This window comes from Macrotis lagotis, chromosome 8 (genome assembly GCF_037893015.1).
Source record: "Macrotis lagotis isolate mMagLag1 chromosome 8, bilby.v1.9.chrom.fasta, whole genome shotgun sequence".
NCBI lineage: Eukaryota > Metazoa > Chordata > Mammalia > Peramelemorphia > Peramelidae > Macrotis > Macrotis lagotis.
The window spans coordinates 51,969,486-51,995,707 of NC_133665.1; the positions used below are offsets into that span (position 1 = coordinate 51,969,486).

Here is a 26,222-nt window from a genome sequence, read left to right on the forward strand (position 1 = left end):
CTCAGAAACATTAGATTTTCTTGTTTTCACCCCCAAATGAGCTCAGTTTTCAGTTTCTACACAGAACACGGAGGTTTTTCAGTGCTCTAGGGAAAGACGATTAGGGTAGAAAAGCCCAAGACTCCAGTCCCTGCTGCCCCTCTTCCCTGCAGCTTCTCATCCCCAGGAGGCCCGGAACAGGCTGCCAACACCGGCTCACTTACTTGTCTGGGATGCAGGGTGTTCCTGGTTTCTTTGAAAGGGATACCTGAATAGCAACTTATTGCCCCTGCTCCCTGAACTGACCAGGATCACACTGATGGGGCTGGTGTTGTCCCCCATCCTGGATGGGGTGGTGGGGGAAGGGGCTGAGGATCTGGAGGCGCCAGAAGGCGTGTTCTGGGGCTGGAGGTGGATGAAGTGGGGGGAGGGGAGGAAATAGGGTGAGATCGGGCCTCAGTGCAGGAATTTTGAGTCTGGGGGCCGGGCCTGGGAGCCTGAGGCTGAGACTGGCGCGCCCGGGCCTCCTCAGGCGGGGCTGGCGGGAACTAGGCCGGGCCTGCAGGGCTGAAGGGGAGCTGGGGGGGGGGGGCGCCGGGGAAGGGTCGATGCCGAGGAGATTCGGGAGGGATGCAAAATAACAGAGCCCCTCAGGGAAGGGACGATCTGGGGCCTGGGAGCCGCAGGTGAGCCGAAGCACCGGAAGCCGCGGAGGCGGAAACGCCCCCTGAACTCTCGGGTCGCCGAGGATCACGTCCGGGATTGCCCAACCAGCCTCGCGAGGCTGCCCTAGCAACGCGGCCCCGCCCCGACTCTCGCGCTTGCGCAATTGCTAGTCGGTGAGAACCCGCGCCGGTGGCCTGTGCTTGTGCTTTGCAGCTCCTAAAGACCCCTCCCCGGCTCAGCTCCCCCTTCCCCGTGGAGGAGTACAAAAAGCTCAGCAGTGGAGTGCGAGGCCTGGCCTCGGATCTCGGCCCTGTCACATGCTTCCTGTGCGCTTCCTGGTTCCGCCGCAGTGTCTTCTGGGAAACGGGGGGGCGTGGCCTAGACAGCATCTCGCCAAGTTGCTTGGAAGCGTTTGACAAGCGAGGCGGTGAGCTTTGGGGGAGACGAAGACATTCCCTGCCCGCAAGGAGCTGATCTTCCAATGGGGGGAGACTACTGGTAAACCACTGTGCACAGATAGCTGTCAAGGTGTGCGGGGTATTGAGACCCTAACCCAAAATGACTACTCGGAGTCCTCTCAAAGTGGCAGAAAGAGTTAAAATTTAATTCGGTTCTTGCAAGAAGCGGGGCACTTCCTAACTCTATGTGAGAGAGAGAGAGAGAGAGAGAGAGAGCAGGAAAAGCCAAATTACAGAAGCTAAAGCAGGGTTAAAAAAATGACAAAAACCACAAACCCCTTCCCCTCCTCTTTTCTGCCAACCTTTACAACAATTGGTCAAACTTGATGGTCCGAAGAGAAGGGAGGTATACCTAACCTTTCCCAGGAGGGTCTGTCTTTGTTTACACTTTATATGGTTAGGGTGACGAGATCCGGGTTCTCACGTTCACCCTATTCTTGAGAAATAGAAGCAGAGGCCTACGGCTTAGACTAATTTAGCACTCTTTCTGAAAAGTCAGCACTTTTGCCCCTCACAAAGGGAATAAAACGCACAGGAGAGGCACTACCATAGTACTGGAAGGTGGAATTTTCCCGCTGGGATGAGAAGGAAGGGGAGGGGGGATCCAATGATTGAAGGTCCACTTTGTTTATGCCAGCTTACTGCCTCTTTAGTAATGCCTTGTCTGTGAAGTGAAAAAATTCAATGCAACACGCATTGATTAACACCTAGCCTAAAGAACCTAAACAGATTGGAATAAAAAGAACCCAACCAGAATCTCACTGGGTCAATTATCAACTCAGCAGTTTCTCACATCTATAAATCCTATCAGCTTACTGTAATGTATTGGGGAAAGATAGTTGAATTTGAGCCACAAGACCTTATTCTGACACTTCATCACCTTTCTGAGATTCAAGTTTGCTCACCTATAAAATGAGAGGATTGAACTAGGTGGACTCTTAAATCTCTTCCAGCTCTAAATATAGTCTTGTTCCCTTTATTTCCACTACTACTACCACCTTAATACACATCATATTACTAACTACTTGGGCAATTGCAATAGCCTTCCAATAGATTTTCTTGCCATCTCTCCCTCCAATCTTTTTGTTTTAGATTTTTTTTGCAAGGCAACAGGGTTAAGTGGCTTGCCCAAGGTCACACAGCTAGGTAATTATTAAGTGTCTGAGGTCGGATTTGAGCTCAGGTACTCCTTACTCCAGGGCCAGTGCTCTATCCACTAAGCCACTAGCCACCCCCAATCTTTTTTTTTTAATATTTATTTTGAATTTTACAATTTTTCCCCTAATCCTGCTTCCATCCCCCACCCTCACAGAAGGCAGTCTGTTAGTCTTTACTCTCCCTCCAATCTTATCTTTATAATATTTTATAATACTTATGAATAGAATTGAATGTCACTCTGCTTCAAAATCCTTTCAAAGACCTACCTCCCTGTTGTTTAAAATTCAACCTCCATTGCAGAAAATTCCAGATCCTTCATAATGTGGCTCTACTTTTCCAGTCTTCTCTCATGACCCTTAAAAAGAATTTACAAGTATATTGGCAAATACTGGATCAACTTTTGTTTGCAATTCAATTAGGCCTTAAAATGAACTAATAATGAAATAGTTGGCCTGGCTCTTTAAACCATTTTGACATACCAGTCAGGTGTTTGATTATTTACTATTATTTGTAATATTGGGCAACCCCCCTTCTCCCAAACCATTATATCATTTAAGGAATTGATTCAGAGTAGAAGGAGCCTAAGCAAACCACCACACCACATTAGTAATAAACCAATAATTGAAGCAATCTACCATCTTTTCGTCTAACTTCATAAGTTGCTAATATATGTTACATCAAAAGAAAAAAATGTAAGTAGTGTGTGATAAAAATACACTAAAGCAAATTTTCAGAGAGTAGTCTGAGAGAAAGAAAGTTTTTATTTGCTTTTCTCTAGAGAAGGGCAGGCTCATGATCAAAGAGCTGCACCCAAAGGACAGTCAAGCAAGATTATATAGGTCTTAACACAGGTCCCCATCCCTAACACCTCCTTTACCCGTTGGCTGAGACAAATCTTATTTGTGGAATATCTACCCCAGCAACAGACACAGAGAAAAGAATGAAATGTTTTCACAATATTTTTCCCACTAGATGGTGAGGTAACATGGGACCTTCATCACTATCTTAATGAAGTAATGTCTATGGTTAAACTTGTCCTCCCAGTTTGCAAAAATAGTCTTAAATGGCAGGTGGTTCATTTGCTTCTCTTTTGGAATGCAAGGTCTTTCTAGGAATAGCCCAATAATAATAATAATAATAATAATAATAATAATTTTTTTGAACATTTCTGAGAGGACTTCACTAGGAATAATCACCCTGTAAGGGTTTTACTGGAATATTCTTCTCAGTAGGTTGAATGAAATTCTAAATTACACCTTTAATATTGTGCCACTGGTATCTTATGAAAATACATATTCTAAGGAAAAACATCCTGCTGGTGAGGAAGAACAAATCAAAAAAACTTGAACCAACAAAACTGCAAGGGGGTTGGGGAGGAATTTGCCAGGGAGAAGAAATTATTTTCTCCAGATACACATGTGCTTGAAGACATTCTCTGAAAATGACAGAGGCCTGAATAATATCCAGTCTTACACCATTTGCTTCCCTTACTCATTAGCAAAGAATGACACTATTCTTATCCTCTACATGTGCTTTTGACATTCTAAGAACCTCCCAACTACGGAAAGTTCATTCCTGAAAAGTGGACAAAGTAACAAACTAGCTTCCTTTTCACCACCTACCCCTCAGTACAGAACTTAAGGGATGTGTCTCTTTTGCTACATTTTCCTCTAAAAGTCCTGAGATTGAACACTCTCAACAGAATGGAGGTTTGTGCAGAATCTATACATATAATTACTTAGGGCTTCTGGTGAAGAATGCTCCCATAGAGTTTATCTTCATCAAGGTAAGGTTATCCAAGTTGGTATGTGCTTGAGAAAACTGCAGATACCCAAAGTTTAGCTGTGGATGCCCACATATCCATAATCAGGATCCAGATATCATCTGCTTTGGAGATGTTATCCAAGGTATGATATGGCAAAAATTTGGTAAATTCCAGATAATAAAGAGTTGGCATTGGGGTAGATGCTTCCTCCTTTCTTTCTTGATCTCATCACCTCCAATCACCTCTAATATCCATCTTTTTAAGAGGAATCACTTGACATTTATGTCTCTGTTTTAGGTTAATTGCCAACCAAAGAGGTACTTCCACTGTTAAACCAGATTAAAGGATTCCAGATCTCTCATGATGGGATAGATCTTGACCAGACTGAAATTAGAGATGATGATGATCAGCTCTTTTTCAAGAAGGAACTCTACTTTATCCAAGTCCATGTACCTAGCTAGCCCTGGGTCCTTCCAGTTGCCCCTCAGGTACTTCATCCACACTGCTGTCCTCAGTGCATACATTTTCCTCTCCTATCTGTGATCAGTGGGTGCCTTACACTTGTGATTTAAAAAAAAATCTAAATGCATTATGCTCTCTGCAAGGAGAGCTAGGAATACCAGGTATATACCAATAACGATAATACAAGTTAGAATGTGAGATGTAGAGATCAAATGGGCAAGAAGTCAAGACTCACTTCTAATTAGAGAAATTAAGAAAGGTCTCATGGAGGAACTTACTCCTTATGTGAGCTTTGAAGGAAGGAAAGGATTTTAAAGGGGAGCAGAGATATAGGAGCAGACATATTGGAGTAAGGAAAGAACAGAATGAGATTAAGGAATAGCTAATAATCCAGTGTGGCCAAATTATAGAGGTTATGAAGGAATACCATGACATAAGACTGGAAAAGCAAAGCATGAAGAGCCTTTAGTACCTCTCAGTAAGGAATATGTATTTTATTCATTAAACCAATGATTCTCAAAGTGTAGTCAGAGAACCCTAAGATCCTTTCAGGGAATCTGAAAGCTCAAAACTAGTTTCATGATAACACTAAGATATTTTATTTTCTTATATGGAAAATTTTGATAGATATAACTCATATAACATTTCTTTGAGGGTCTTCAATTATATTTAAGACTTTAATGAAGTAGAGCCAAGATGGTGAAAAAAAAATAGGAGTTTACTTGAACTCTCCCAAATTATTCTCCAGAAAATTTTAAATAATAACTCAAAATGGATTGTGGAGCAGCAAAACTCACTAAAGAATGAGGTAAACAGCTTTCCAGTCAGAGATAACCTAAAAGGATGAAACAGCTGAAGAATAAAGAGCATAGTCTAGCATAGACCATACCAGACCAGGACAGCAGTAGGCTATGAGGGCAACTGCCTTGGCAGCATGGGTTTCTAGAGCTCTCAGCACACAAATGGTCAGAAGGAGATAATAGGAATCCCTTTGCTGGCACTGGGTGCAAGACTTTATTGTATTAACCATACATGGATTCAGATTGTAGTCCTAAGGTCTCAGTCCCAGGGCAAATAGGATTTTTAGCACACTAGGACTTGAGCCATGGGAACGGGGACCCTCATTGCAGTTCCAGGGTGGAAAAGATTGTTTGTGGTCACTCACCCATTAGAGCATAAACCAGGAGAATAGTAAAAACATCTTTCTTTAAATCATATCACCTTGGAAGAACTGAAAATTTACAGAACTGCCCCCCCCAAGAACTAACTCTGAAAACTTCTGCACAAAAACCCTAAAGTTTGGGCAGTGCCCCCTGCACACCAAGAGCAGAGGCCAACTTTAACATAAAATTAAAAGTCAAGCTAGAGGCTGAGAGGGCAGCTAGGTGGCGAAGTGGATAGAGCACTGGCCCTGGAGTCAGGAGTCCCTGAGTTCAAGTCTGGCCTCAGACACTTAATAATTGCCTAGCTGTGTGGCCTTGGGCAAGCTATTTAACCCCATTTGCCTTGCAAAAAAAAAAAAGGCTGAGAAAATGAACAAATAGCAACAACAAAAACCAGAAAAGAACATGACCATGAAAAGTTACTATGGTGACAAGAAAGCTCAAAACACAAGCTCAGAAGACAAGGTCAAAATTGCTACATCCAACTCTCAAAGAAAAAACATGAATTGGTCTCAGGCCCAAAAAGAATTTATGAAAGAACTTTAAAAAAAAAGAATTTTTAAATCTATTAAGAGAGATAGGGGAAAAATTGGGGAAAGAAATGAGAGTGATGCAAGGCAATGATGGGAAAAAAAGAAATAGCCTAGTAAAAGGATCACACAAAAAAATCCCTGAAGAAAGTAGCACCTTAAAAACAGAATTGGTCAAATGATAGGAAGCACAAACATTCACTAAAGAAAAATTCCTTTAAAAAAAAGGAATTGATCAGATGGAAAAAGATATACAGAAGTTCAACGAAGAAAAGGACTCCTTAAAAAGTAAAATTAGCCAAATGTAAATGGAAGTACCAAAGCTAACTGAAAAAATAAATCCTTAAAAATTAGAATTGGATGAGTGGAATCTAATGACTCCATGAGACATCAAGAAACAACTACTTAACCCCATTGCCTTGCAAAAACTAAAAAAACAAAAACAAAACAAAAAACAACCAAAGTCAAAAGAATAAAAAATAGAAGAAAATGGGAAATATCTCATTGGAACAACAACTGACCTGGTAAATAGAATGAAGAAAGATAATTTAAGAATTTTTGAATCACCTGAAAGCTTAGGTTTTTTAAAAAAAGAGCTTAGACATCATCTTTCAAGAAATTTTCATGGAAAACTGCCCTGATATTCTAGAGTCAGAAAGTAAAATAGAAATTGGAAGAATACTTGTTACTTCCTTAAAGAGATCCTAGAATGAAAACTCTCAGGGATATCATATCTAAATTTCAGCGTACCAAGTTGATGAGAAAACATTGTAGAGAGTCAGAAAGAAACAATTTAAATTGGAGCCTAGTCATTATAACACAAGATTTAATAACTTCTACCTTAAAGGATCAGCAGACTTGGGATATGATATTCTGGAGGGCAAAGGAGCTAGGATTACAACCAAGACTTGCCTACCCAGAAAAATTAAGTGTAATCCTTCCAGGGGAATATTCAAAGAAATAGAAATAGAAATTATTTCTGATGAAAAGACCAGAGAGTTGAATAGAAAATTTGACTTTCAAATACAAGACTCAAAAGAAGCATAAAAGGAGAAACCAGAAGGGATTCAATAAAATTAAACTGTTTACAATCCTATATGGGATCATTTTCATTATTAGGGTAGTTAAAAGGAATATGCATAGATAAAGAGTGCTAGTATAAGTTGAATGTGATGGAAGGATATATAAAAAAATTAATGGATAAAAAAGAGTAACGCACTGGGAAAAGGGGAAAGGAAGAGGTAGAATGGGAGAAAGTATTCACATAAAAGAAGCATTAAAGAGCTTTTACAGTGGAAGAAAAGATAAGGGAAGTGGAAGGGATTATTTTAGCCTTACTCTCTTTGGAATTGCTCAAAGACAGAATTTCATATACATTCAGATTTAGAAATACATCTTATTCTATAAGAAAGTAAGAGGGGAAAGAATAAAAGAAAGAGTAGAGGGCCTGATAGAGTAGATTAGGAGAGGCAGTATTCAGAAGCAAAACATTTTCTGCTCTAAGACAATATCAATTAGAGAAATGAAAAAACAACTCTGAGGAACCACCTCATACTTAGGAAATTAGCTAAGAAAAGGAAAATGATAAATTTTTGAGAGGATGTGGGAAAATTGAGATGCTTACTAATGCACAGTTGGTGTAGTTGTGGACTGATTCAAACATTCTGGAGGACTTAGTAGTGATATGCCCAAAGAGCTATAAAACTGTGAATGCTTTTGATCAGTACTGGGTCTGTATTACAAAGAGTTTAAAAAAAAAATAAAGGAAAAGACCTATATGTACAAAAATATGCAGCACCTTTTGTGGTTGCAAAGAATTTTAAATTGAGGGTATGCCTATCAACTTGAGGAATGATTGAACAAGTTGTGGTATATGATTGTGATGAAATACTATTGTGCTATAAGAAATGATGACCAGGATAAATTCAGAAAAACCTGGAAAGACTTATATGAACTGATGCAGAGTGAAGTGAGCAGAGCTAGGAGAACATCTATACAGTAACAGCAATATTGTATAATGATCAACTCTGAATGATTTAGCTGGTCTGATCAATAAAATAATCTTAGACAATTCTGAAGGACTTATGAAGAAAAATGCTGTCTACTTCCAGAAAAAGAACTGATAAAGTCTTACCATAGATCAAAGCAAATTTTTAATAAAACTTTAAAAAATTTTTCTCTTTTTTTGAAGGGGCATGTTGTCTGTGTTTTATGACATGTTCCATATGGAAAGGTAATTTGTATGACTGTTCAAGTATAACCTGTATCAAATTGTTTGCCTTCTCAATGAGAGATTAGAGAAGAGAGGGAGGAAGAGAGAGAATTTGGAACTCAAATTTTTCCATGTAATTGAGGAAATTAAAATATTAATTTGTATGTAATTGGAAAAATAAAATATTAAATAAAAATTTAAAAGAACATAAAGGAGTTTTGAGACTAAAAAGTTTGAGAACTTCTGCTTTAGATAATAAGAAGGAGGTTTTTGAGAAGAATAATGCTTCCAGAACTGTTTATTAAGATTTTTCTGGTACTACCTGGGAAAGATGGATTAGAAAATAAACTAGATATTAGAAAACTATTACAATAATCCAGATGATAATAATTGGTCTTTACATAGTGCTTCAAAGATTCTGAATACTTCTCATGAATTACCATTGCATATATATGATTACACTGATATCTCATCAAATGATAATAAAGGCCTGACCACATGTGATAGCAGAAAAGAGAACTTTTAAGGGAGATTGAAAAGGCAGAATGTATAGTACTTGGCAAATGATTGAATGAGGGGAAGAGGCAAAAGGAAGATTCAAAGATCACAGGGAAAAAGTAAATTAGTAGTCTCCAGCTGTATCAAAGGATAATGGAAAGACTATAAGTTATGGACATGAATTAGAGGGCTTGGATAACAGTCTCAGTGCTGCCACTAATTCTCATGTGACTTTCAGCAAATCACATCTTTTCTCTGTAGTATTTGAAAAATGAGAACATTAGGCTAGATGGTCCCTGAATTTCCTTCCATCTCTGAGATGTTCTATGGTTTTGTGGCAGGGATAGGTCCTAAGGAGTTATGTAAGCCCCTCAGTCTTACTTTCTCTTGGACAAAGTTTGAATTCCTAGATTAGAAATGAATTCTCTGTGTTCTATATCTTCAACAGTATACTTTGAATACTAAAAAGAGCTATTATGTCTCTCTTAAGACTTCTCTAAGTTAAGCATTCTAATTCTCTCCAAATAATTCATGTATGGAAAGATCTTGAGACTCTTTCCTGTTGTGGTTGCCCTTCTCTGAGCACACTTCAACTTATGAATGTGGAAATTGGAACTGAACATAGTTCTCTAGGGATGATCCAACCTTATCATTTGCCTTGACCTGGATACCATACCTTTCTTAATAGCTAGCATTTATATAGTACTTTATTTTGTAGGCTCATTTGAGCCTTATAATAACCACATTTTAAAGACTGAGTTGCTGAGGCCAAGAGAGGTTAAATGGATTTGTCCAAGGTCAAACAGCTAGTAAATATCAGAGACAGGATTTGAACTTGGATATTCCTGACTCCAAATTCAGAACCTTATCTACTGAACCATTTAGCTCCTCTCTTAATGCAGTATAAAATTGAACCTGCATTTGTTCTGTGTTTCATTCTCTTTGGCCAACATGCACACACACGCACAGAGACACACACAAGAGACTCCATTCTTTTTTCCCTTTCTGGATAACTGTGATAATATGTAAATATTTTCATATATAAATTACTATCTATTTTACCATTGTATCTGAAGGACTATGGGACTTTTCCATTTAACATGCAATGAAATGCAGAGATATATATGTTACAAAAGTCTTAGTGAAGTTTTAATTTTTAACAGTTTAAAACTATATTCTGTGTTGTTTCCTCCAAGAGAGTTTGAGTTCTTTAATTATTTTGCTTTTCACAGTTCTTTGAACATAGCTAACATTTATTATGTTTTTTTTTGTTTTGTTTGGGGTTTTTTTAGGATTTTGCAAGGCAAATGGGGTTAAGTGGCTTGCCCAAGGCCACACAGCTAGGTAATTATTAAGTGTCTGAGACCATATTTGAACCCAGGTACTCCTGACTCCAAGGCTGGTGCTTTATCCACTATGGCACCTAGCCGCCCTATTCTCCACAATCTTTCAAAGATCACTGAATTTTTAACATAACTGTCACTTTCCAATACCACACACATACATATTTCAAAACTGTCCCTGTAACAGTAAAAAATAATTGAACAAAACAAACTGACAAACTGATCAGTTCCATACTTATGATCTACCGCCAAGATAAGGGGGGGGATATACATATTAACAGATGCTATGGTATCATATATGATATATAAATATCAACATTACTTGGGTGACAAAATTGTCTTATGTCAATCTGAATTGTAATGTCTTTTAGTATCACTTTCCTTTATACTATTGAGGCCATTTTTAATTTGATTCCCTTCATTCTGTGTTGTTTTCTCTGTATCAGTTCATAGGTTCAAGTTTTTCTTGGTTGTTCACATTATCATTTCTTGAGGCACAATAAAAATCATTCATATAACATGATATTCAACCATTTCTCAATTAATAAGCCATAATTTATCTATAGTTTTTGCTACCATACAAAGTGCTACTATGGGACCTTTCCTTCTGTCTTTAAACTCCTTGGGGTATATTCTCAGTTATATTACTGGGTCAAAGTTACTTTTCTAACAAAGTTCCAAATTGCTTTCCAGAATACTTGAAATAACTCTTAGCTCTACAAAGTGTATTAATGTGTCTACCTTCCTTCAAGCCCTTTCCAGCATTGACTTTGCAACACTAGTTGTTTCATTACCCTGGAATACAGTGCATCTGGCCCCAGAGGTTCAAACTCATCAAGAGAAGTTAGGTTCCCCTTTTATGATCTCCTTTATTTTAGAGTTCAACATCTTGTTAGCAATTTTTGTGCTGTCCCTTCCAATACAAGATTTAATCTCTTTGGAAGAAAAGATGAAAAGCAAGATAGGGATAGTAGTTCTATTTTTTCTTTGTTTCATTCACTCAGAGCAAATTTCCCTTCTTTGTTTTTTTTTTAATTTTTTTAAAATTTCCCTTCTTTGAAGGAAGATTAGAATATAGAACATGAAATGTTAGAAGAAAGGGTTTAAAACATAGAATGTCAGAATTAAAGGGTCCTTGGAAGATCTCTGCCAGAGGAAGAAGGGATTAGAGAGGAAGAAGACTAGTTCTTGTGGCGCCCTCATAAATTATTGATTCTATCGGCCATTTTAATGAAGTTGAGAGAACCATGAACATAGTTCTTGTCTTGCACTTATTAGTCACTTAATAAATGTTTATTGCATTAAATTGATTTGAACTGAACCTAGACCCTTATTGCAATTAGTATTGAGACCAGAGAATAGTTTTACTACGTGGGAGTTAAAAGGCTATGTGGGTGGGGTAGGAGTGGGACTGTTATCTCTACTGCCATTGGACTGGGGATGAGTGATAGTAACCAGAGCAGGCGATGTGACCATATGAGACTTGGACCAGGGATGATTAAGGAGCAACTAGCTCTTCTATCTAAGAGCTACACCCTGACTACCTGTACCCTGAACTAAGATGCCTCAGCTAACACATTTGCACATCCCATGAAGTTCTGGATTTTAAAAAAAATAATTACCCATATATGGATAGATGTATTTCTACATATTCACACGTGTATTTTACATCTTTAAGACACATAAAAGGCATCTATAGGCATACATGCAATATATACATACACGTATATATGCAAAGAGTATGTACTTGTGTGACTACCAACATGAGTATGTCTGTATTATATATATGATATATAACATGCCCCTTTATGTTCCAACAAAAGGTACATACATAAACACATGCAGATAAACATAATTCAAATATGTATATATTTATACATATGTGTATACATGTGTCATTTCTTTAAGATCCAGCAAAAAGGCCTGAATATTGCTGCAGGAATGTCAGAATGCCTGATTCTAGAACCACGTCTATCATTAGTTCACTATGTAACCAATCAGCAAGTTATACAATGGTTTTTGGACTGTTTCTTTATCTGTAAATTGGGTATACTAATCCATGTAGTTGTCTACTTTGCAGATCTATTACCCCATCAAATAAGATATGTTTACTATTATTATATTCACAGTGAAAATTTCTTTGGCAATTTACAGTTTACAGGGCACTTTCCTCACTTTGACAACCCTCATTTTGAAATTTATAATGATCCCTATTTTATAGATAAGGAAACTGAGGTATAGAAAGAAGAAGGTACTGATGCATAGTCACACAGGTGGCAGCTGGTAGACCCTGGGCCTCTGAGCTCAAGTTTTCTGATGCCAAATGTAGTGCATTTCCCATGATAACATGCTAGTATTTCATACATATTGGAAACTGGAATACAGAATTCTCCCTAAATTGAGAGTAAAGCTGAAAAACCCCAAAGGAAACCAAAACTGAATGAAGAATTTATTTGTATGTATAAGGAAACTCTGACATTAGATTCTTGACTCAGAAAATCATAAATTTAAAACTTAAAGGTACTTTAGAGACCATTGATTTCATTTCTTGTTTTATAGGTTGGGAAACTGAGGCACAAAGGGGCATTGCTCCTGGATTTCTAAGCCATGTCAAATCAGTATGAAAATCTCTAATGATACAGTGAAAGAGAAAAAGTACATCTTCCTGAAATACAGCGGATCCTTTGTCATGGCCCCTGTTTTAAGGAGACAATGGCTATTGGACCAGAGTCTCTGCATGCTCACCCCTGGAACCTTACCTCTTAGAATCTGCCCAGCCAAGACAGACTAGAGAAGGCACAGCATCAAGTCTTAGTGGGAAATAGGACTTTTAGTATGCTGTCCATAATGACCCTGGTCATGGGGGATGAATCCTCATGGTTGCTCTGCTGTTAAGAAAGCTGTCTGGGAAACCATTATCTTGTAGTAAGTTATTCCAAAGGTTTCTAAATGCCTAGAAAATTGAAGATTACTAAACACATGTGGTAGCATCTTCCATGGAAACTTCCTGAACTTCCTGTTCTGGTCCCTTTCACATATATCACCATCACTATCCTACCAGGAACATAATTGCCTTCTTTTGGACATATTCTGGTCTATCAGTGTCCTTTTTTAAAATGTTATTTCTGGGAATGAACACAATATTTCAAATGTGTTATGATCAGGGCCAAATACAGAAAGTTTATTGTTCTCCCTCATTTCAAATATTACCCCTTTATGAGTCAATGTTAGGTCACATTAGCTATTTTGACTGCCATGTGACTCTTTTAATTTATTTCATTTCTTCTTTCTCCAATCAATAATCAACCCTTCACATTCTGGCTTTAGACCTCATCATTTAATTGAAGTTGCCTTCTCTAAGGTTCCGGCAGTCTCTTAGTTGCTTAATCTAATGACCTTTTCCCAAGTTTCATCTTTCTTTACCTCACTACAATATTCAAAATGTCTATAATTCGGTTAGAGGTGAACAACCACTGACAACAACTGTTTCCTCTTCCAGATGTTTCTGTTCTTTTTTGGTTTGCAAGACACCACACTCTCTTATTTATCCTTCTATTGATCTTACTTTTTTCTTTCAGTCTCCTTTATTAGACCATTCCTTCTAACCTTAATATCTCTCAAATCTCTATCCAGGGTCCTCTTATCTTTCAGTAATCTTATCAGCTCTTTTTTTTTTGCAAGGCAATGGGGTTAAGTGACTTCCTGAGATCTCATAGTCACACAGCTAGATAATTAATTATTAAGTGTCTGAGATCGAATTTGAACTCAGGTCCTTTGGACTCCAGGGCTGGTACTCTATCCACTGTACCACCTAGCTGCCTCTCTTATCAGCTTTTAATTGAGTTACTATCTCTATGCAAATGACTACTATATTTATGTGTTCAGCTCTAATCTTTTCTGATGACCTCAAATACCACCTTCATTCCCCACCCACTTGAACTGTAATTTCCCATTCTTTGTAACCACTAATCAATCAACAAGCATTTACTAAAGGTCAGCTTTCTGCTAAGTGTGACAAAAGACAGTCCCTGTTATGAAGAATCATTCAGTCTGTTGGAGAAAACAATAATAAAAAAACAACTCTGAGTAACAAGATATATACAGGATAAATTGAAGATAATCAAAAGAGGGAAGGTTCAAGAATTAATGGGAATCAGGAAAAAGTTCTTGTAGAAAGTAAGATTTTAGGCAAGACTTAAAGGGAATCAGGGAGTTCAGGAGATAGAAATGATGATGAGGAGAATTTCAAGTGAAAATACCCTAAGTTAAGAGACAGTTGTGTGTGTGAGAAACAGCAAGGAACCCAGTGTCACTAGATAGCAAAGTACATGAGGGTCAGTTGTAAGAAGACTGGAAAGTTAGAAGGGGGATCAGGTTATGAAAGATTTGGTTTGCCAAACAGAATTTTATACTTGATGTTAGAGATGATGGGAAGTCACTGGAGTTTATTAAAGAGAGGTGTGACATCATTCAATCTACATTTTAGGAAGATTAATTTTCTGCTGAGTGAAGAGTGGACTGGAAGCAGCCTATTGCAATAGTGTGGGCATGAGGTAAAGAGGGTGGTAGTGTTACAACAAAGAGGGTGGTATATAGATGAATGAAGATAAAATTGACTGATCTTGGGGTGGCTAGGTGGCGCAGTGGATAAAGCACCGACCCTAAAGTCAGGCGTACCTGGGTTCAAATCTGACCTCAGACACTTAATAATTACCTAGCCGTGTGGCCTTGGGCAAGCCACTTAACCCCATTTGCCTTGCAAAAATCTAAAAACAAAAAATGAAAAAAAAACTTGACTGATCTCAGCAACAAATTAAACATAGGGGTCACAGGTCAGCAAAGAGTCAAGGATGATACCTGGGTTGCCAGAACAGGCAACCGAGAAGATAGTGGGGAACAAATACTAGGGGGTATAGAATGAGTTTTGGACGTACTAAGTTTCAGACACTGAGTCTGAAATTTCCAACAGACAGTTGGAGATATAAGACTATAGGTCAGTAAAGAAGTTAGGGTAGGTAAAATAGATTTGAGAACCATCAGCATAGAGATGATTATTGAATGCATGGTAGCTGACAAAATCACCAAGTAAAATAGTATAGAGGGAAAAGAGAAAAGAGTCAAGGACAGAGCCCTGGGTGGATAGCCATCATTAGGAATGACCTAGATGAAGAGTCATCAAATGATATTGAGTGGGGGGGGGGGGCTAGCTGGCACAGCCCTACCTAGAGTCAGAAGGACCTGAATTCAAATCCAGCCTCATATACTTAATATTACCTAGCTGTGTGACCTTGTGCAAGTCACTTAGCCCCATTGCCTTAAATAAATAAAATTTAAAGGGGAAAAAAAGACATTGAGTGGTCGAATGGATAGGAGGAGAATACTGTCATGAAAATCATAGGGAGAAGAGAATGTCAAGGTCAAAAGTGTGATAATGTTGAAGGCTACAGAGAGGTTGACAACTGAGAAAAAAGTCATTTGATTTGAAAATTAAGAAATCAGAGGTAATTTTGGAGAGAGCAGTTTCAAATGAATGCTGAATTCAGAAGCCAGATTATAAAGAGTTAAGAGAGTATGAGAAGTTTAGCCATAAAAATGGAGGAGGAGGAAGCAAAATGGAATAATTGGGAATAGTAATAATTGCTAATGGGAATAAATCTAGTGAGCATAGTTTGTTGGGATTTTGTTTTTGGTTTTTGGTTTTGGTTTTTGGATGGGGAAAATTTAGAATCACTGGGTTGGAAAAAGTAAGACCTGGTGTGAGTTCCTTAACCATTAAGGAATGAATTCAGGCAGGTTATCAACATCCCTAGTCACAGATAGGGAGAAAAACTTCCTGGACAACTTGCAACATCAAAATCTTTCTACACATCTCCACCATGTTGTATCCCAATCTACCATATAGACATAGAAAGAGAAGAAGATTTATTCTAGACATAGAAAAAGATGGAAACCAAGACACAGAGACTGGACACTTCCAGGGGTCAAAAAGTAAAACAGTTTAAAGCCAAACATATGACAGAGTAACATGAAAACCTAGGGAGAAGAGAATGTCAAGAAGAAAAGTGTGATCGGAAGGTTGCACAGAAGTTGACAACTGAGAAAAAGTCATTTGATTCATAAATTAAGAAATCATTGGCAACTTTGGAGAAAAGTTTCAGTTGAATGCTGAATTCAGAAGATGTAAGCCTGGAATGGCCATGTATCCCCTGATTGTGGAGGACTTCAAATGCATGGCAAGTGAGTCTGAATTTTATTCAAAAGGAAATGGAGGGAGTGGCTAGATGGTGCAGTGGATAAAGCACCGGCCCTGGAGTCAGGAGTATCTGAGTTCAAATCCAGCCTCAGACACTTAAGAATGACCTAGCTGTGTGGCCTTGGGCAAGCCACTTAACCCCATTGCCTTGCAAAAAAAAAAAAGGAAATGGAATCATATGACCATATCTCTTCAAAAGGGAGTGTCTTCTGGCATTAGTATGAAGGAGAGATTTAAACAGAGAAAGAAATTTTTTTTTAACCAAAGGGTAGAACAGTCTGAGTCTTCCACTGGTACTTGTTAAATATAAGACATAGTCAAGGAAATCCTCCAGCATATTGAAAGAGCAAAGAAAATAATAGCACAGGATGCAACAACATGATTGTGTTGGCATTTGGATGGAGGATTTTCCAAATCAATGAGATCATAATTGCATTGATGTGTTAAGTGTTGTATTTTATGTAGTATATTTTGTTGTGGTTAAATAGAGGTAAAAAATAAAATTTGATGGGCATATGATTTCTTGAACCCCCTTTAATAACTCTGTACCTTCTTTATCACATCCAAAGGATCTTTAACCCATTCATTGTGAACTACTGTTTTGGCCTACAGTCTTCCATTTAATCTAAAGTATAGCTTATCATTTTAAGACTTTTTTTTTTGCAAGGCAGTGGGGTTAAGTGGCTTGCCCAAGGCCACACAGCTAGGTCATTATTAAGTGTCTGAGGCTGGAATTGAACTCAGGTACTCTTAACTCCAGGGCCAGTGCTCTATACACTGCACCACCTAGCTGCCCCTCATTTTAAGACTTCTTCACCTGGTCTTTATTGAAAACTTGGACAGCATTCTCTAATATTGTGACACCTGTCCCATTCCCTAAGATTTTTTATCCAAGTGGGGAATAATAATAGCAGTAGCTCACAGGGTTGTTGCAAGAATCAAAGAAGATAACATATGTAAAGGATTTTGCAAATCTTAAAATGTGACATGAATGCTAACTATTATTAATAAACATGGCCTTTCTCTTCATCTCTCAAACTCTGAGATAAAATAGTCATTTACTCCAATGTGTCTACCTCAGCAAACAGTTCATCTTTGTTGATCAGAATCATATACAGAATGGTAGTCCCCTCATGGCTTTCTCCATTTTCTGAAGTTTTATTTAAACTATCATTATGACAATTCAAGAATTTACCAGGTCTATAGAGACATAGGCTCTAATTCTATCTCTAGAACTAAATGGTTCTGTAGTCCTAACCAATTCTATCTTCCTGGACTTCAGTTTCCTCTTCTGAAAAAGAAGGATTAGCCAGTTTATCTCTTAAATTCCTTTGGACATTAATGTTCAGTGATTAAATGGGTCCCTCACTGGACAAGTAAGTTGTCTCGGGATAGAAAAAGGTATTTTAATTTTTTTTTCAATTTCATGCAAAGATAGTTTTCAACACCCTTTTGTAAAATTTCAAGTTCCACAATTTTCTCCCTTCTTCCCTTCCCTCCTCCCTTCCCAAGATAGCAAGTAATCTGATATAGGCTAGACATGTACAATTATGTTAAACATACTAGTCATGTTGTAAAAGAAGAATCAGAAAAAAAGGGGAAAACCAAGAGAGAGAGAAAAAGCAAAAAACAAATTTAAAAAAGTGAAAATAACATGCTTTGGTCTGCATTGAGATTCCATAGCTCTTTCTCTGAATGAGGATGGCATTTTCCATCATAAGTTTTTTGAAATTGTCTTCGTCACTATATTGTTGAGTATCACACAATGTTGCTGTTACTGTTTACAATGTTCCCCTGGTTCTGCTTGCTTCACTCAGCATCAGTTCATGTAAGTCTTTCTAGATTTTTCTGAATCAGCTTGCTAATGATATTGTACAGAACAATAGTATTTCATCACATTCATATACTACAAATGTTCAGTCATTCCCCTTTTGATGGACACAGGGGATGGGAAAAGTTGAGAATACAGAACACTGATTGGGATCAATGTGGCTCCATAGATTGATAATTGGGGGACATCAGAGAATATTAGACAGTTGGGACAAGAGAGTTGACAAAAGGGGAATGTTATTGCACTCCAAAAGTAGAACCAGAGAGACTCTGATAGAATGCCAAATTTCTCTTCTTTGGTCTTCTGAGGGACCAATTCTACTTAAAATATTTGGGGATATGTCAGTAGCCTAGTTTCTTTACTGTTTGCATTGTACTCATCCTGCTATACCCAATTCAAAAACCTCCCCTTTCCTGCTCTGTACTCCAGCCTACAGTGGTCTCTAAAGTCATAGGATAAAAAACACATAAAATATTAAAATAGGAATGAAACACAAAGACCTTTAATTTTTTTCCCCATTTGAGTTCAGAGAAGGGGGGTGACTTTTTGAAGTACACTTGACTAGTGAGTGATGGATCCCTAATCCCTATCCCACAATCATTCTGATATTAAACATGTGGGACCTCTGAAAAAGAGGAAGGTAGGTAGCTAGTTGACACAGTAGAGACCAGTCCTGAAGTCAAAAGGACCTGAGTTAAAATCTGACCTCAGATACTAATAAGTTATTAGCTGTGTGAACCTGAGCAAGTCATTTAATCCTGATTGCCTCTTAAAATATAAAAAAAGAAATAAAAAAGTTCTTCTAATTAGAAATTAGATTTCCTAATTTACAGTTTATTCCTTTTTCCACTTAGCCATCTTGCAATTATTATTATTATTTTTAGGTTTTTGCAAGGCAAATGGGGTTAAATGACTTGCCCAAGGCCACACGGCTAGGTAATTATTAAGTGTCTTGAGACATTTGAACCCAGGTACTCCTGACTCCAGGGCCGGTGCATTATCCACTTCGCCACCTAGCTGCCCTTGCAATTATCTTCTAAGATAGATAAGAACCAGTATTATTCTTCCTATTTTTAAGATAAGGAAACTTGAAGCACAAAGTAAGGGCAAGTACCCTCCATGACAATCCTAGAGTGAATAGTTCATATTAAGCTAGAAAAATATGTGCTTTCCTGGAGGCAGATGACAAAAGAGTAGGGGAGCCGGTAACCTCTTGGCCTGGGGGCCCCAAGGCTTAGGTATCTGAGGTATTCTGGTCCAATTTCATGCAAATAAAACAGAGTCCTTGGGTCAGCATTAGATGGGACCTTAGACCACAGGAGGCTCAACTTGGAAGGATCCTTAGAACATAGACTACAGAATCAGAGGAGAATTTAACAATTGTCTGGTCCAATAGGGTCATTTGAAGGAAACAAGACTTAGGAAGGCTAATAACTTGCTCAAAGTCACTGCTTCTAAATCTGTGAAACACTTTGAAAAGTTAAGTCCTTCAAATACATTCAGACTCCATAGTGCTTTCTCTGGATATGGATGACATTTTCCATTATGAGTCTTTTGAAATTGTCTTAGATCAGATGTCACTCTTGAACCCTTATCTCTCAAGAAATGTCACATATGACTTAGTGATTCAGTTGCTACCATATTGTCATATACTCCTAATAAATTACAAACTTCACAAAAGCAAGGGTCATGTTTTATGAAAACTTTGTACTTGCCCTAGAGCTTAGCAAAGTGCTCTGTAGACAGCAATGATTGGTAAATGTTCACTAATGAATTGTCATTATCCTTATTTTATTTACAGATGAAGAAACTGAGGTGCACAAAGATGAAATGACTTTAATTGTCAGATCCTGGGACTCAGACACTGGTTTAAGGATTTAAGACTTCCTACAATGTCTCTCCTCTACCACATCATCTTTTCTTCTCTATGTTCTCTCTCCTTTTTCCTCTCTTTTCCAAAGAGCTTAACCTTTTATCAGCAGTTCCATGGGCACTGTCTTCCTTCAAAGATAAATAGATCTCTGAGATCTTCACTGTAAAGAGGCTATAAGGATAACATTAGGCAACTTGTTTGAGGCAGTGAAGTGGTACAATAGCCTATAGAGTCCTGGGCTTGGAAGACTCATCTTCATGAGTTCAAATCCAGCTTCAGATGCTTACTGCCTGTGTGATACTAGGAAAGTCACTTTACCTTGTTTTCTTTTGTTTTGTTATCTGTAAAATGAACTGAAGGAAAGTGGAAAATCACCTCAATATCTTTGTCAAGAAAACCCAAAATGGGGTCATGGAGAGTCAGACATGACTGAAATGAGTGACCAATAACAAAAGTCAATCTGTATCCTCACCACCCTTTCTGTGAAAATGTATTTGTAGTTCATGGAAATGATTTGGGAATTTTTATTCTAAGGCCTGAGTGGTTGAGAATGAAGCTAAGGAACAATGAGACCACTTATTTTCATGGCTGCAACTGGAACATTATAAAGTGAAAATCAGATCCTAGAATCTTCTTGTATTGTGGGCAGGTCAGACCTCATATAGATTGCTGAGTTCAATGCTGGAGACCACACTTTAATAGAACCATTAACAAGCTGGCATATATCCAATAAAGGCCAACTAGAATTGTGATGCAACTTGAAAGCATGTCATTTGAGGTGTATTTAACAAAAGTGGAGAGTAATCATTCTTGAGAGCAATTTGAAAATATACCTAAAGAACTGTGCATACTCTTTGATCCAGCAATACCACTATTAGTTCTGTACTCCAAAGAGATTTTTTTAAAAGGGGAAAGGACCAATTTGTAGAAAAAATATTTATAGCAACTTTTTGTGGTAGCAAAGAATTAGAAACTGAGGATATATCCGTCAATTGATGAATGACTGAACAAGGGATGGTATATGATCATGGTGGAATACTATTGTGTTATAAGAAATGATAAACAGGCTGATTTTAGAACAATCTGGAAAGACTTTTATGAAGTGATACAAAGTGAAGTGGATAGGACAACGAGAACATTACACACAGTGACAGCAATACTACATGGTTATCAGCTCTGAATAATTTAGTTATTCTCAATTCCAAAGGACTTGTAATGAAAAAAGCTATCTGCCTCCAGAGAAAGAACTGGTAGAGTGTGAATGCAGATCAAAATATACTGTTTCTCATTTTATTTTTATGATTTTTTTGGTCTGTATCTTCTTTCACAACATGACTAATAAAGAAATACGCTCTACATGATTACATATATATATATATATATATATATATATATATATATAAAATTAATATAAAATTACTTACCATCTTAGGGAGGGGATTGGTAAGGGAGGGGAAGAGAAAATTTGGAGCTCAACCATGATTGTTAAAATTGTCTTTACTTGTTTTTATTTTTATTTTTTTGCAAGGCAATGGGGTTAAGTGGCTTGCCCAAGGCCACACAGCTGGGTAATTATTAAGTGTCTGAGACTGGATTTGAACTCAGGTATTCCTGACTCCAGGACCAGTGCTCTACCTACTGCACCACCTAGCCATCCCTCAAAATTGTATTTACTTGTAATTAGGGAAAATAGAATGCTATTAAATAAGAAAAGTGGGGATCAAAAAATTAGGAGGTACAAAGCGGGCAACTAGGTGGTGCAGTGGATAGAGCACCCACTCTGGGGTCAGGAGGACCTGAGTTCAAATCTACCATCAGACACTTAAAAATTACCTAGCGGTGTGACCTTGGACAAGTCATTTAACCCCACTGCCTTGCAAACCCCATCCCCAAAAAGGAGGTACAAAGCATCTGATTTTAAATTTCTAAAGGTTTGTTAGATGAAGGATATTATATATTCTTCTCTCTATATCCATGGATCATAACTGAATCCAAGCTGAAGTAGAGGAAGTCATAGAGAGGCAAATTTTGCCTCAATACATGGAAGAACTCCCTAACAAGAGGCAATGGCCCAGAATGGAAGGGAGATCATAAGCTTCCTGTCATTGAAACATTTCTCAGAGTTTGGATGATACCTATCCCTGACTGAAATAGAAAAGATTCTGCCATGGTGTGTTATGTTGGACTAGGTAATCTCTGACATTTGACCAATCCCAAGATTCTGTGAATTGAATATAATTAAATACTAAATTGTGTGTGGGCAGAATCTAAATTCTGCAGGAATTCAAAGGAGGGAGATCAATATGGGTCACATGCCAGGAAGGGTTTTTCAGGGAAGGTGGACCTTGAACTGGGTTTTCATCCTCACCTTTCTTTTTTATTTTATTTTTTTTGAATTTTATAATTTTTCCCCTCACTTCCCTCCCCCCACTCCCACCCCCACAGAAAGCAGTCTGTTAATCTTTGTTTCCATGGTATATATTGATTTAAGTTGAATGTGTTGAGAGAGATAGCATATTCTTAAGGAGAAAAAAAATAAATATAAGAGATAGCAAAATTACATAATAGGATAATTTTTTTTTTAAATTAAAGGTAACAGTCTTTGGTCTTTGTTCAAACTCCACAGATCTTTCTCTGGATACAGATGGTATTCTCCATCGCAGATACCCCAAAATTGTCCCTGATTGTTGCACTGAATGAGCCAGTCCATCAAGGTTGATCATCACCCCCATATTGCTGTTGTGGTGTACAATGTTATTCTGGTTCTGTTCATCTCACTCAGCATCAGTTCATGCAAATCCCTCCAGGCTTCCCTGAATTCCCATTCCTCCTGGTTTCTAATAGAACAGTAGTGTTCCATGACATACATATACCACAGTTTGCTAAGCCATTCCCCAGTTGAAGGACATTTACTTGATTTCCAATTCTTTGCCACCACAAACAGGGCTGCTATGAATATTTTTGTACAAGTGATGTTTTTACCCTTTTTCATGATCTCTTCAGGGTATAGACCCAGTAGTCATCCTCACCTTTTTAGTCCCTGAGATGTTTCCTTTAAGAAAACATTGAATGACATTTACCTTGTATCAGAGGGTCAACACATGTGGTGAGTATAGAGTCAATCTCAAAGACAAGAACAGAGTTAATTCCTGCTTTAGTGGTTATGTTCTACTAAGTCATGGTAACTATGAGAATTTCAAAAAGTTGTTGAATTACAGTCTTTAACATGCAGAGAGAGTGTGTCAATCTCCATATATCCAAATTGAAGTTTCCCTACTATGAAACCATAAGTTCGGTATCTATTCCTTTTTGCCATAGAATCCTAGAATGTTAGAACTGGGAAGTGTCCTGAGAAAGTTCTTATTATAAGCTCTACCTTTTATAAAAAGAAAACAGAGCCCCCAAAGAAAATAATTTGCCCAAATTCATATAGTTACAACCTAAATCTTAAATCAGGTAAAAATTGTTATTATGCTGAAATATGCTTATGGACTTCTGAGTTAACAAATTTAACTATAATTTTGGGTTCCAGGAGCCTGGGCCCCTCAAGCTTCCATATCTTGCCCCTGGACCTTGTGTCCAGGGTTGTGACCAACACCTCCCTTCTGGGCCTCTGCTAAGATGGTAGAAACTGATAGACCCCTCTCAATCATGTCCCTTACCTTTCTCCCCACCCCCCTGCCTCATTTGTCCATCAGACTATTGTCTTTGACGGAGATAAGATGACCCCACCTCTTTGGGCTGTTCCCCCCCAGCCCTACTGGCCAATGACTAGGGGCAGCTGTACAGCTCTATTCTGGCCAGAGTCCTATATAAGGGGACCCTTGGGGAACACATACTCACCGAGGTTTATCCTGAGTTTCTATTGCTAGCAGAACTCAAGCTCAACTCAAACACAGTCACCATGTCTCTGACCAACACCGAAAAGACTATCATTGTCAGCATCTGGGCCAAGATCGCCACACATGTTGATTCCATTGGTGTTGAGGCTCTGGAAAGGTAAGAAAGGGCCCCAGGGCAGGGATCCCACAACTTTCCCATTCATAATAACATTAGGGATTTGGGTTTCTTAGCCTTCTAGGACCATCAGGGAATTCCAAGCAATAAGCCTACTCCTATTTGCCTTTGGACAAGACAGAAGTTTGGAAGAGTACTGTCCTTTCCAGGGCTTAGCACAAAATTATGGTTACAGTTAGGGAAGTATGTAGAAAAGCAGTTGGCTAAAAGTTTGGTTTTTGAAGAAGCTACTGAAAGAAAATCTAAAGTAACATCATCAGCTTTGCATTTCCCCAAACTGATCATAGCACTTCTATGTATAGAACTGTGTGTTGAGCAGATTAGAAAACAGGAAACCACTTGGATAGATGGGGCATCCCCTGTAGCCTCAACACTCCTGTCCTAAACTCAGCTAAGACTCTACTCTTTCTTTCACCCAGGCTATTTGCCAGCTACCCCCAGACCAAGACCTACTTCCCCCACTTTGACTTGCACCCTGACTCAGCCCAGTTACGGAGCCATGGGTCCAAGGTGGCCAATGCTATTGGGGATGCTGTCAAGAACATTGATAACATTGAGAAAGCCCTGGCCAAGCTCAGTGAACTTCATGCCTACATTCTGAGAGTGGACCCTGTCAACTTCAAGGTGAGGATTTGGGGTATTGAAGGGCTATGAATTTGATATCCTCAAGGATTGGGGGCCCAATGTCATCAAGGACATCCCCAGTTCTCCATGTCTCAACCTTTCTCTCCTCAATCCAGCATCTCTTCCACTTCTCATCTCATCCCCTGATATATTGTACCCACCTCTCCTAATAGTTCAATTTGATACTAATCCCAGTTCCTATTGTCTCACTTTCCCCTTTTCTCTTGCAGCTCCTGTCTCACAGCTTCCTGGTTACCATTGCTGCCCACTACCCTGCGGAGTTCACTGCAGAAGCCCATGCTGCCTGGGACAAATTCTTGTCCATTGTGAGCTCAGTCCTGACTGAGAAATACAGATGAGGCCTCTGGACCTAGAACCCTGAGAGGAAAGAGGGGATTGTGGTCACCTATCTCCTACCCTGGTCCAGGCACCCTTCCCCTCCTTTACCTTCCCTTATGGGCCTGTCCTCTATAACTCTCAAATAAATGAATAAACTTCATTTTCTGTCTCTTTGGTTATTATTTTTGGTGATTACAGTCCTTACTTTTATTAACCTTGACACAAATCCAAGATAGGGATGGTAAAGGGATGGTCAGAATAGCATTTCTTCATAGATTTTTACCATTCAGATCAGAACAGAAGGGAAACTTAGGATTTATGGCCAAGGTGTGTGTGTGTGTGTGTGTGTGTGTGTGTGTGTGTGTGTGTGTGTAGAAAATCTAGGCACATGTGACCCTGATGTGGGTAATATGTTTCTGTGGGTGGTTCTGATGTGTATAGACTTGGGTTCTCTGCTACTCCATTTCTAACAGCTAACAGCTGGGCCTTCCAGTAGAGCATCTGATAATATTATAATTAAAATGTGAAACTATTATTCTCAAACCCCTTTGATATTATCATTCGAAAGGGAGGGATCCTCCCTGAAATGATATAGATTACAAATTGTGACTGAAGGATTAAGCCATTTACCCAAGGTCACACAACTAGTATGTTTCTTAGGAAAATCTTGCTTACTCCAAGGCTGACTCTCCCTCTCTGACCACTATATCAGACTGCCTCCCATAAAGGATTTATTTACGCATTATAAAAAACTTATTTTGGCAAAAAGTTTGTACTTACTTTAATGATAGTCTTTTTCAAATGCTTTTTCCCTATCTATGTTTATTGCCATTTCATTTACCTTCAATTGATTCCATTTTTGTATTTTCTAAATCTATTTTTATATCTTTTCAAACCCTTAATATGTTTTAAAAATAAATTAAGAGAAATATTGGTGGCTTGTCAAATATTTTAATCTTAAAATATGAATTGCTTTTCAACTATATTCATATAGTAAAAATTCAATGAAAAGGACAGAAATGAGGTGTAGTAGAATTATATGGTCCTAAGT

At 38.3% G+C, this 26,222-nt stretch overlaps 2 protein-coding genes across 22 annotated transcripts in view; one reads left to right on the forward strand and one right to left on the reverse strand.

Annotated features, from left to right (window-relative positions):
- Positions 1-26,222, reverse strand: part of NPRL3 (NPR3 like, GATOR1 complex subunit) — a 124,546-nt gene that overhangs the window by 94,972 nt on the left and 3,352 nt on the right. For 2 of the 6 annotated variants that reach the window (XM_074196978.1, XM_074196975.1), the window contains exon 2: positions 2,528-2,616. Coding sequence is in view for 3 of the 6 variants with exons in the window: in XM_074196969.1 (XP_074053070.1) it covers positions 204-321 (118 nt within the window). In the remaining 3 variants the exon portion in view is untranslated. Of the gene's footprint in view, positions 1-203; positions 941-2,527; positions 2,617-24,034; positions 24,097-26,222 lie in introns of those variants that run through there. The other 4 variants (XM_074196976.1, XM_074196969.1, XM_074196970.1 and 1 more) reach the window with 4 other exon arrangements.
- LOC141495543 (hemoglobin subunit zeta-like) lies at positions 769-25,331 on the forward strand. Of its 16 annotated transcripts, none has more exons than XM_074196983.1 (6): positions 769-1,173; positions 4,324-4,514; positions 12,794-13,159; positions 24,067-24,190; positions 24,628-24,832; positions 25,063-25,331. In XM_074196983.1, exons 3-6 carry the CDS (start codon positions 13,111-13,113, stop codon positions 25,189-25,191), a joined length of 507 nt encoding a protein of 168 aa, XP_074053084.1. In that variant the 5' UTR covers positions 769-1,173; positions 4,324-4,514; positions 12,794-13,110; the 3' UTR covers positions 25,192-25,331. The 16 variants fall into 16 exon arrangements, with proteins under 16 accessions (XP_074053084.1, XP_074053086.1, XP_074053085.1 ...); XM_074196985.1 differs by having other exon boundaries at positions 769-1,143; XM_074196984.1 differs by having other exon boundaries at positions 769-1,072.

What these genes read in the sequence shown, in the direction of transcription:
- LOC141495543 (XM_074196983.1), top strand. Translation starts at nt 13,111, where the DNA reads ATGGTTGCTCTGCTGTTAAGAAAGCTGTCTGGGAAACCATTATCTTGT. An exon ending in TGGGAAACCATTATCTTGTA is followed by an intron (nt 13,160 to 24,066) that starts GTAAGTTATTCC and finishes TATTGCTAGCAG; the next exon opens with AACTCAAGCTCAACTCAAAC. An exon ending in GGTGTTGAGGCTCTGGAAAG is followed by an intron (nt 24,191 to 24,627) that starts GTAAGAAAGGGC and finishes TCTTTCACCCAG; the next exon opens with GCTATTTGCCAGCTACCCCC.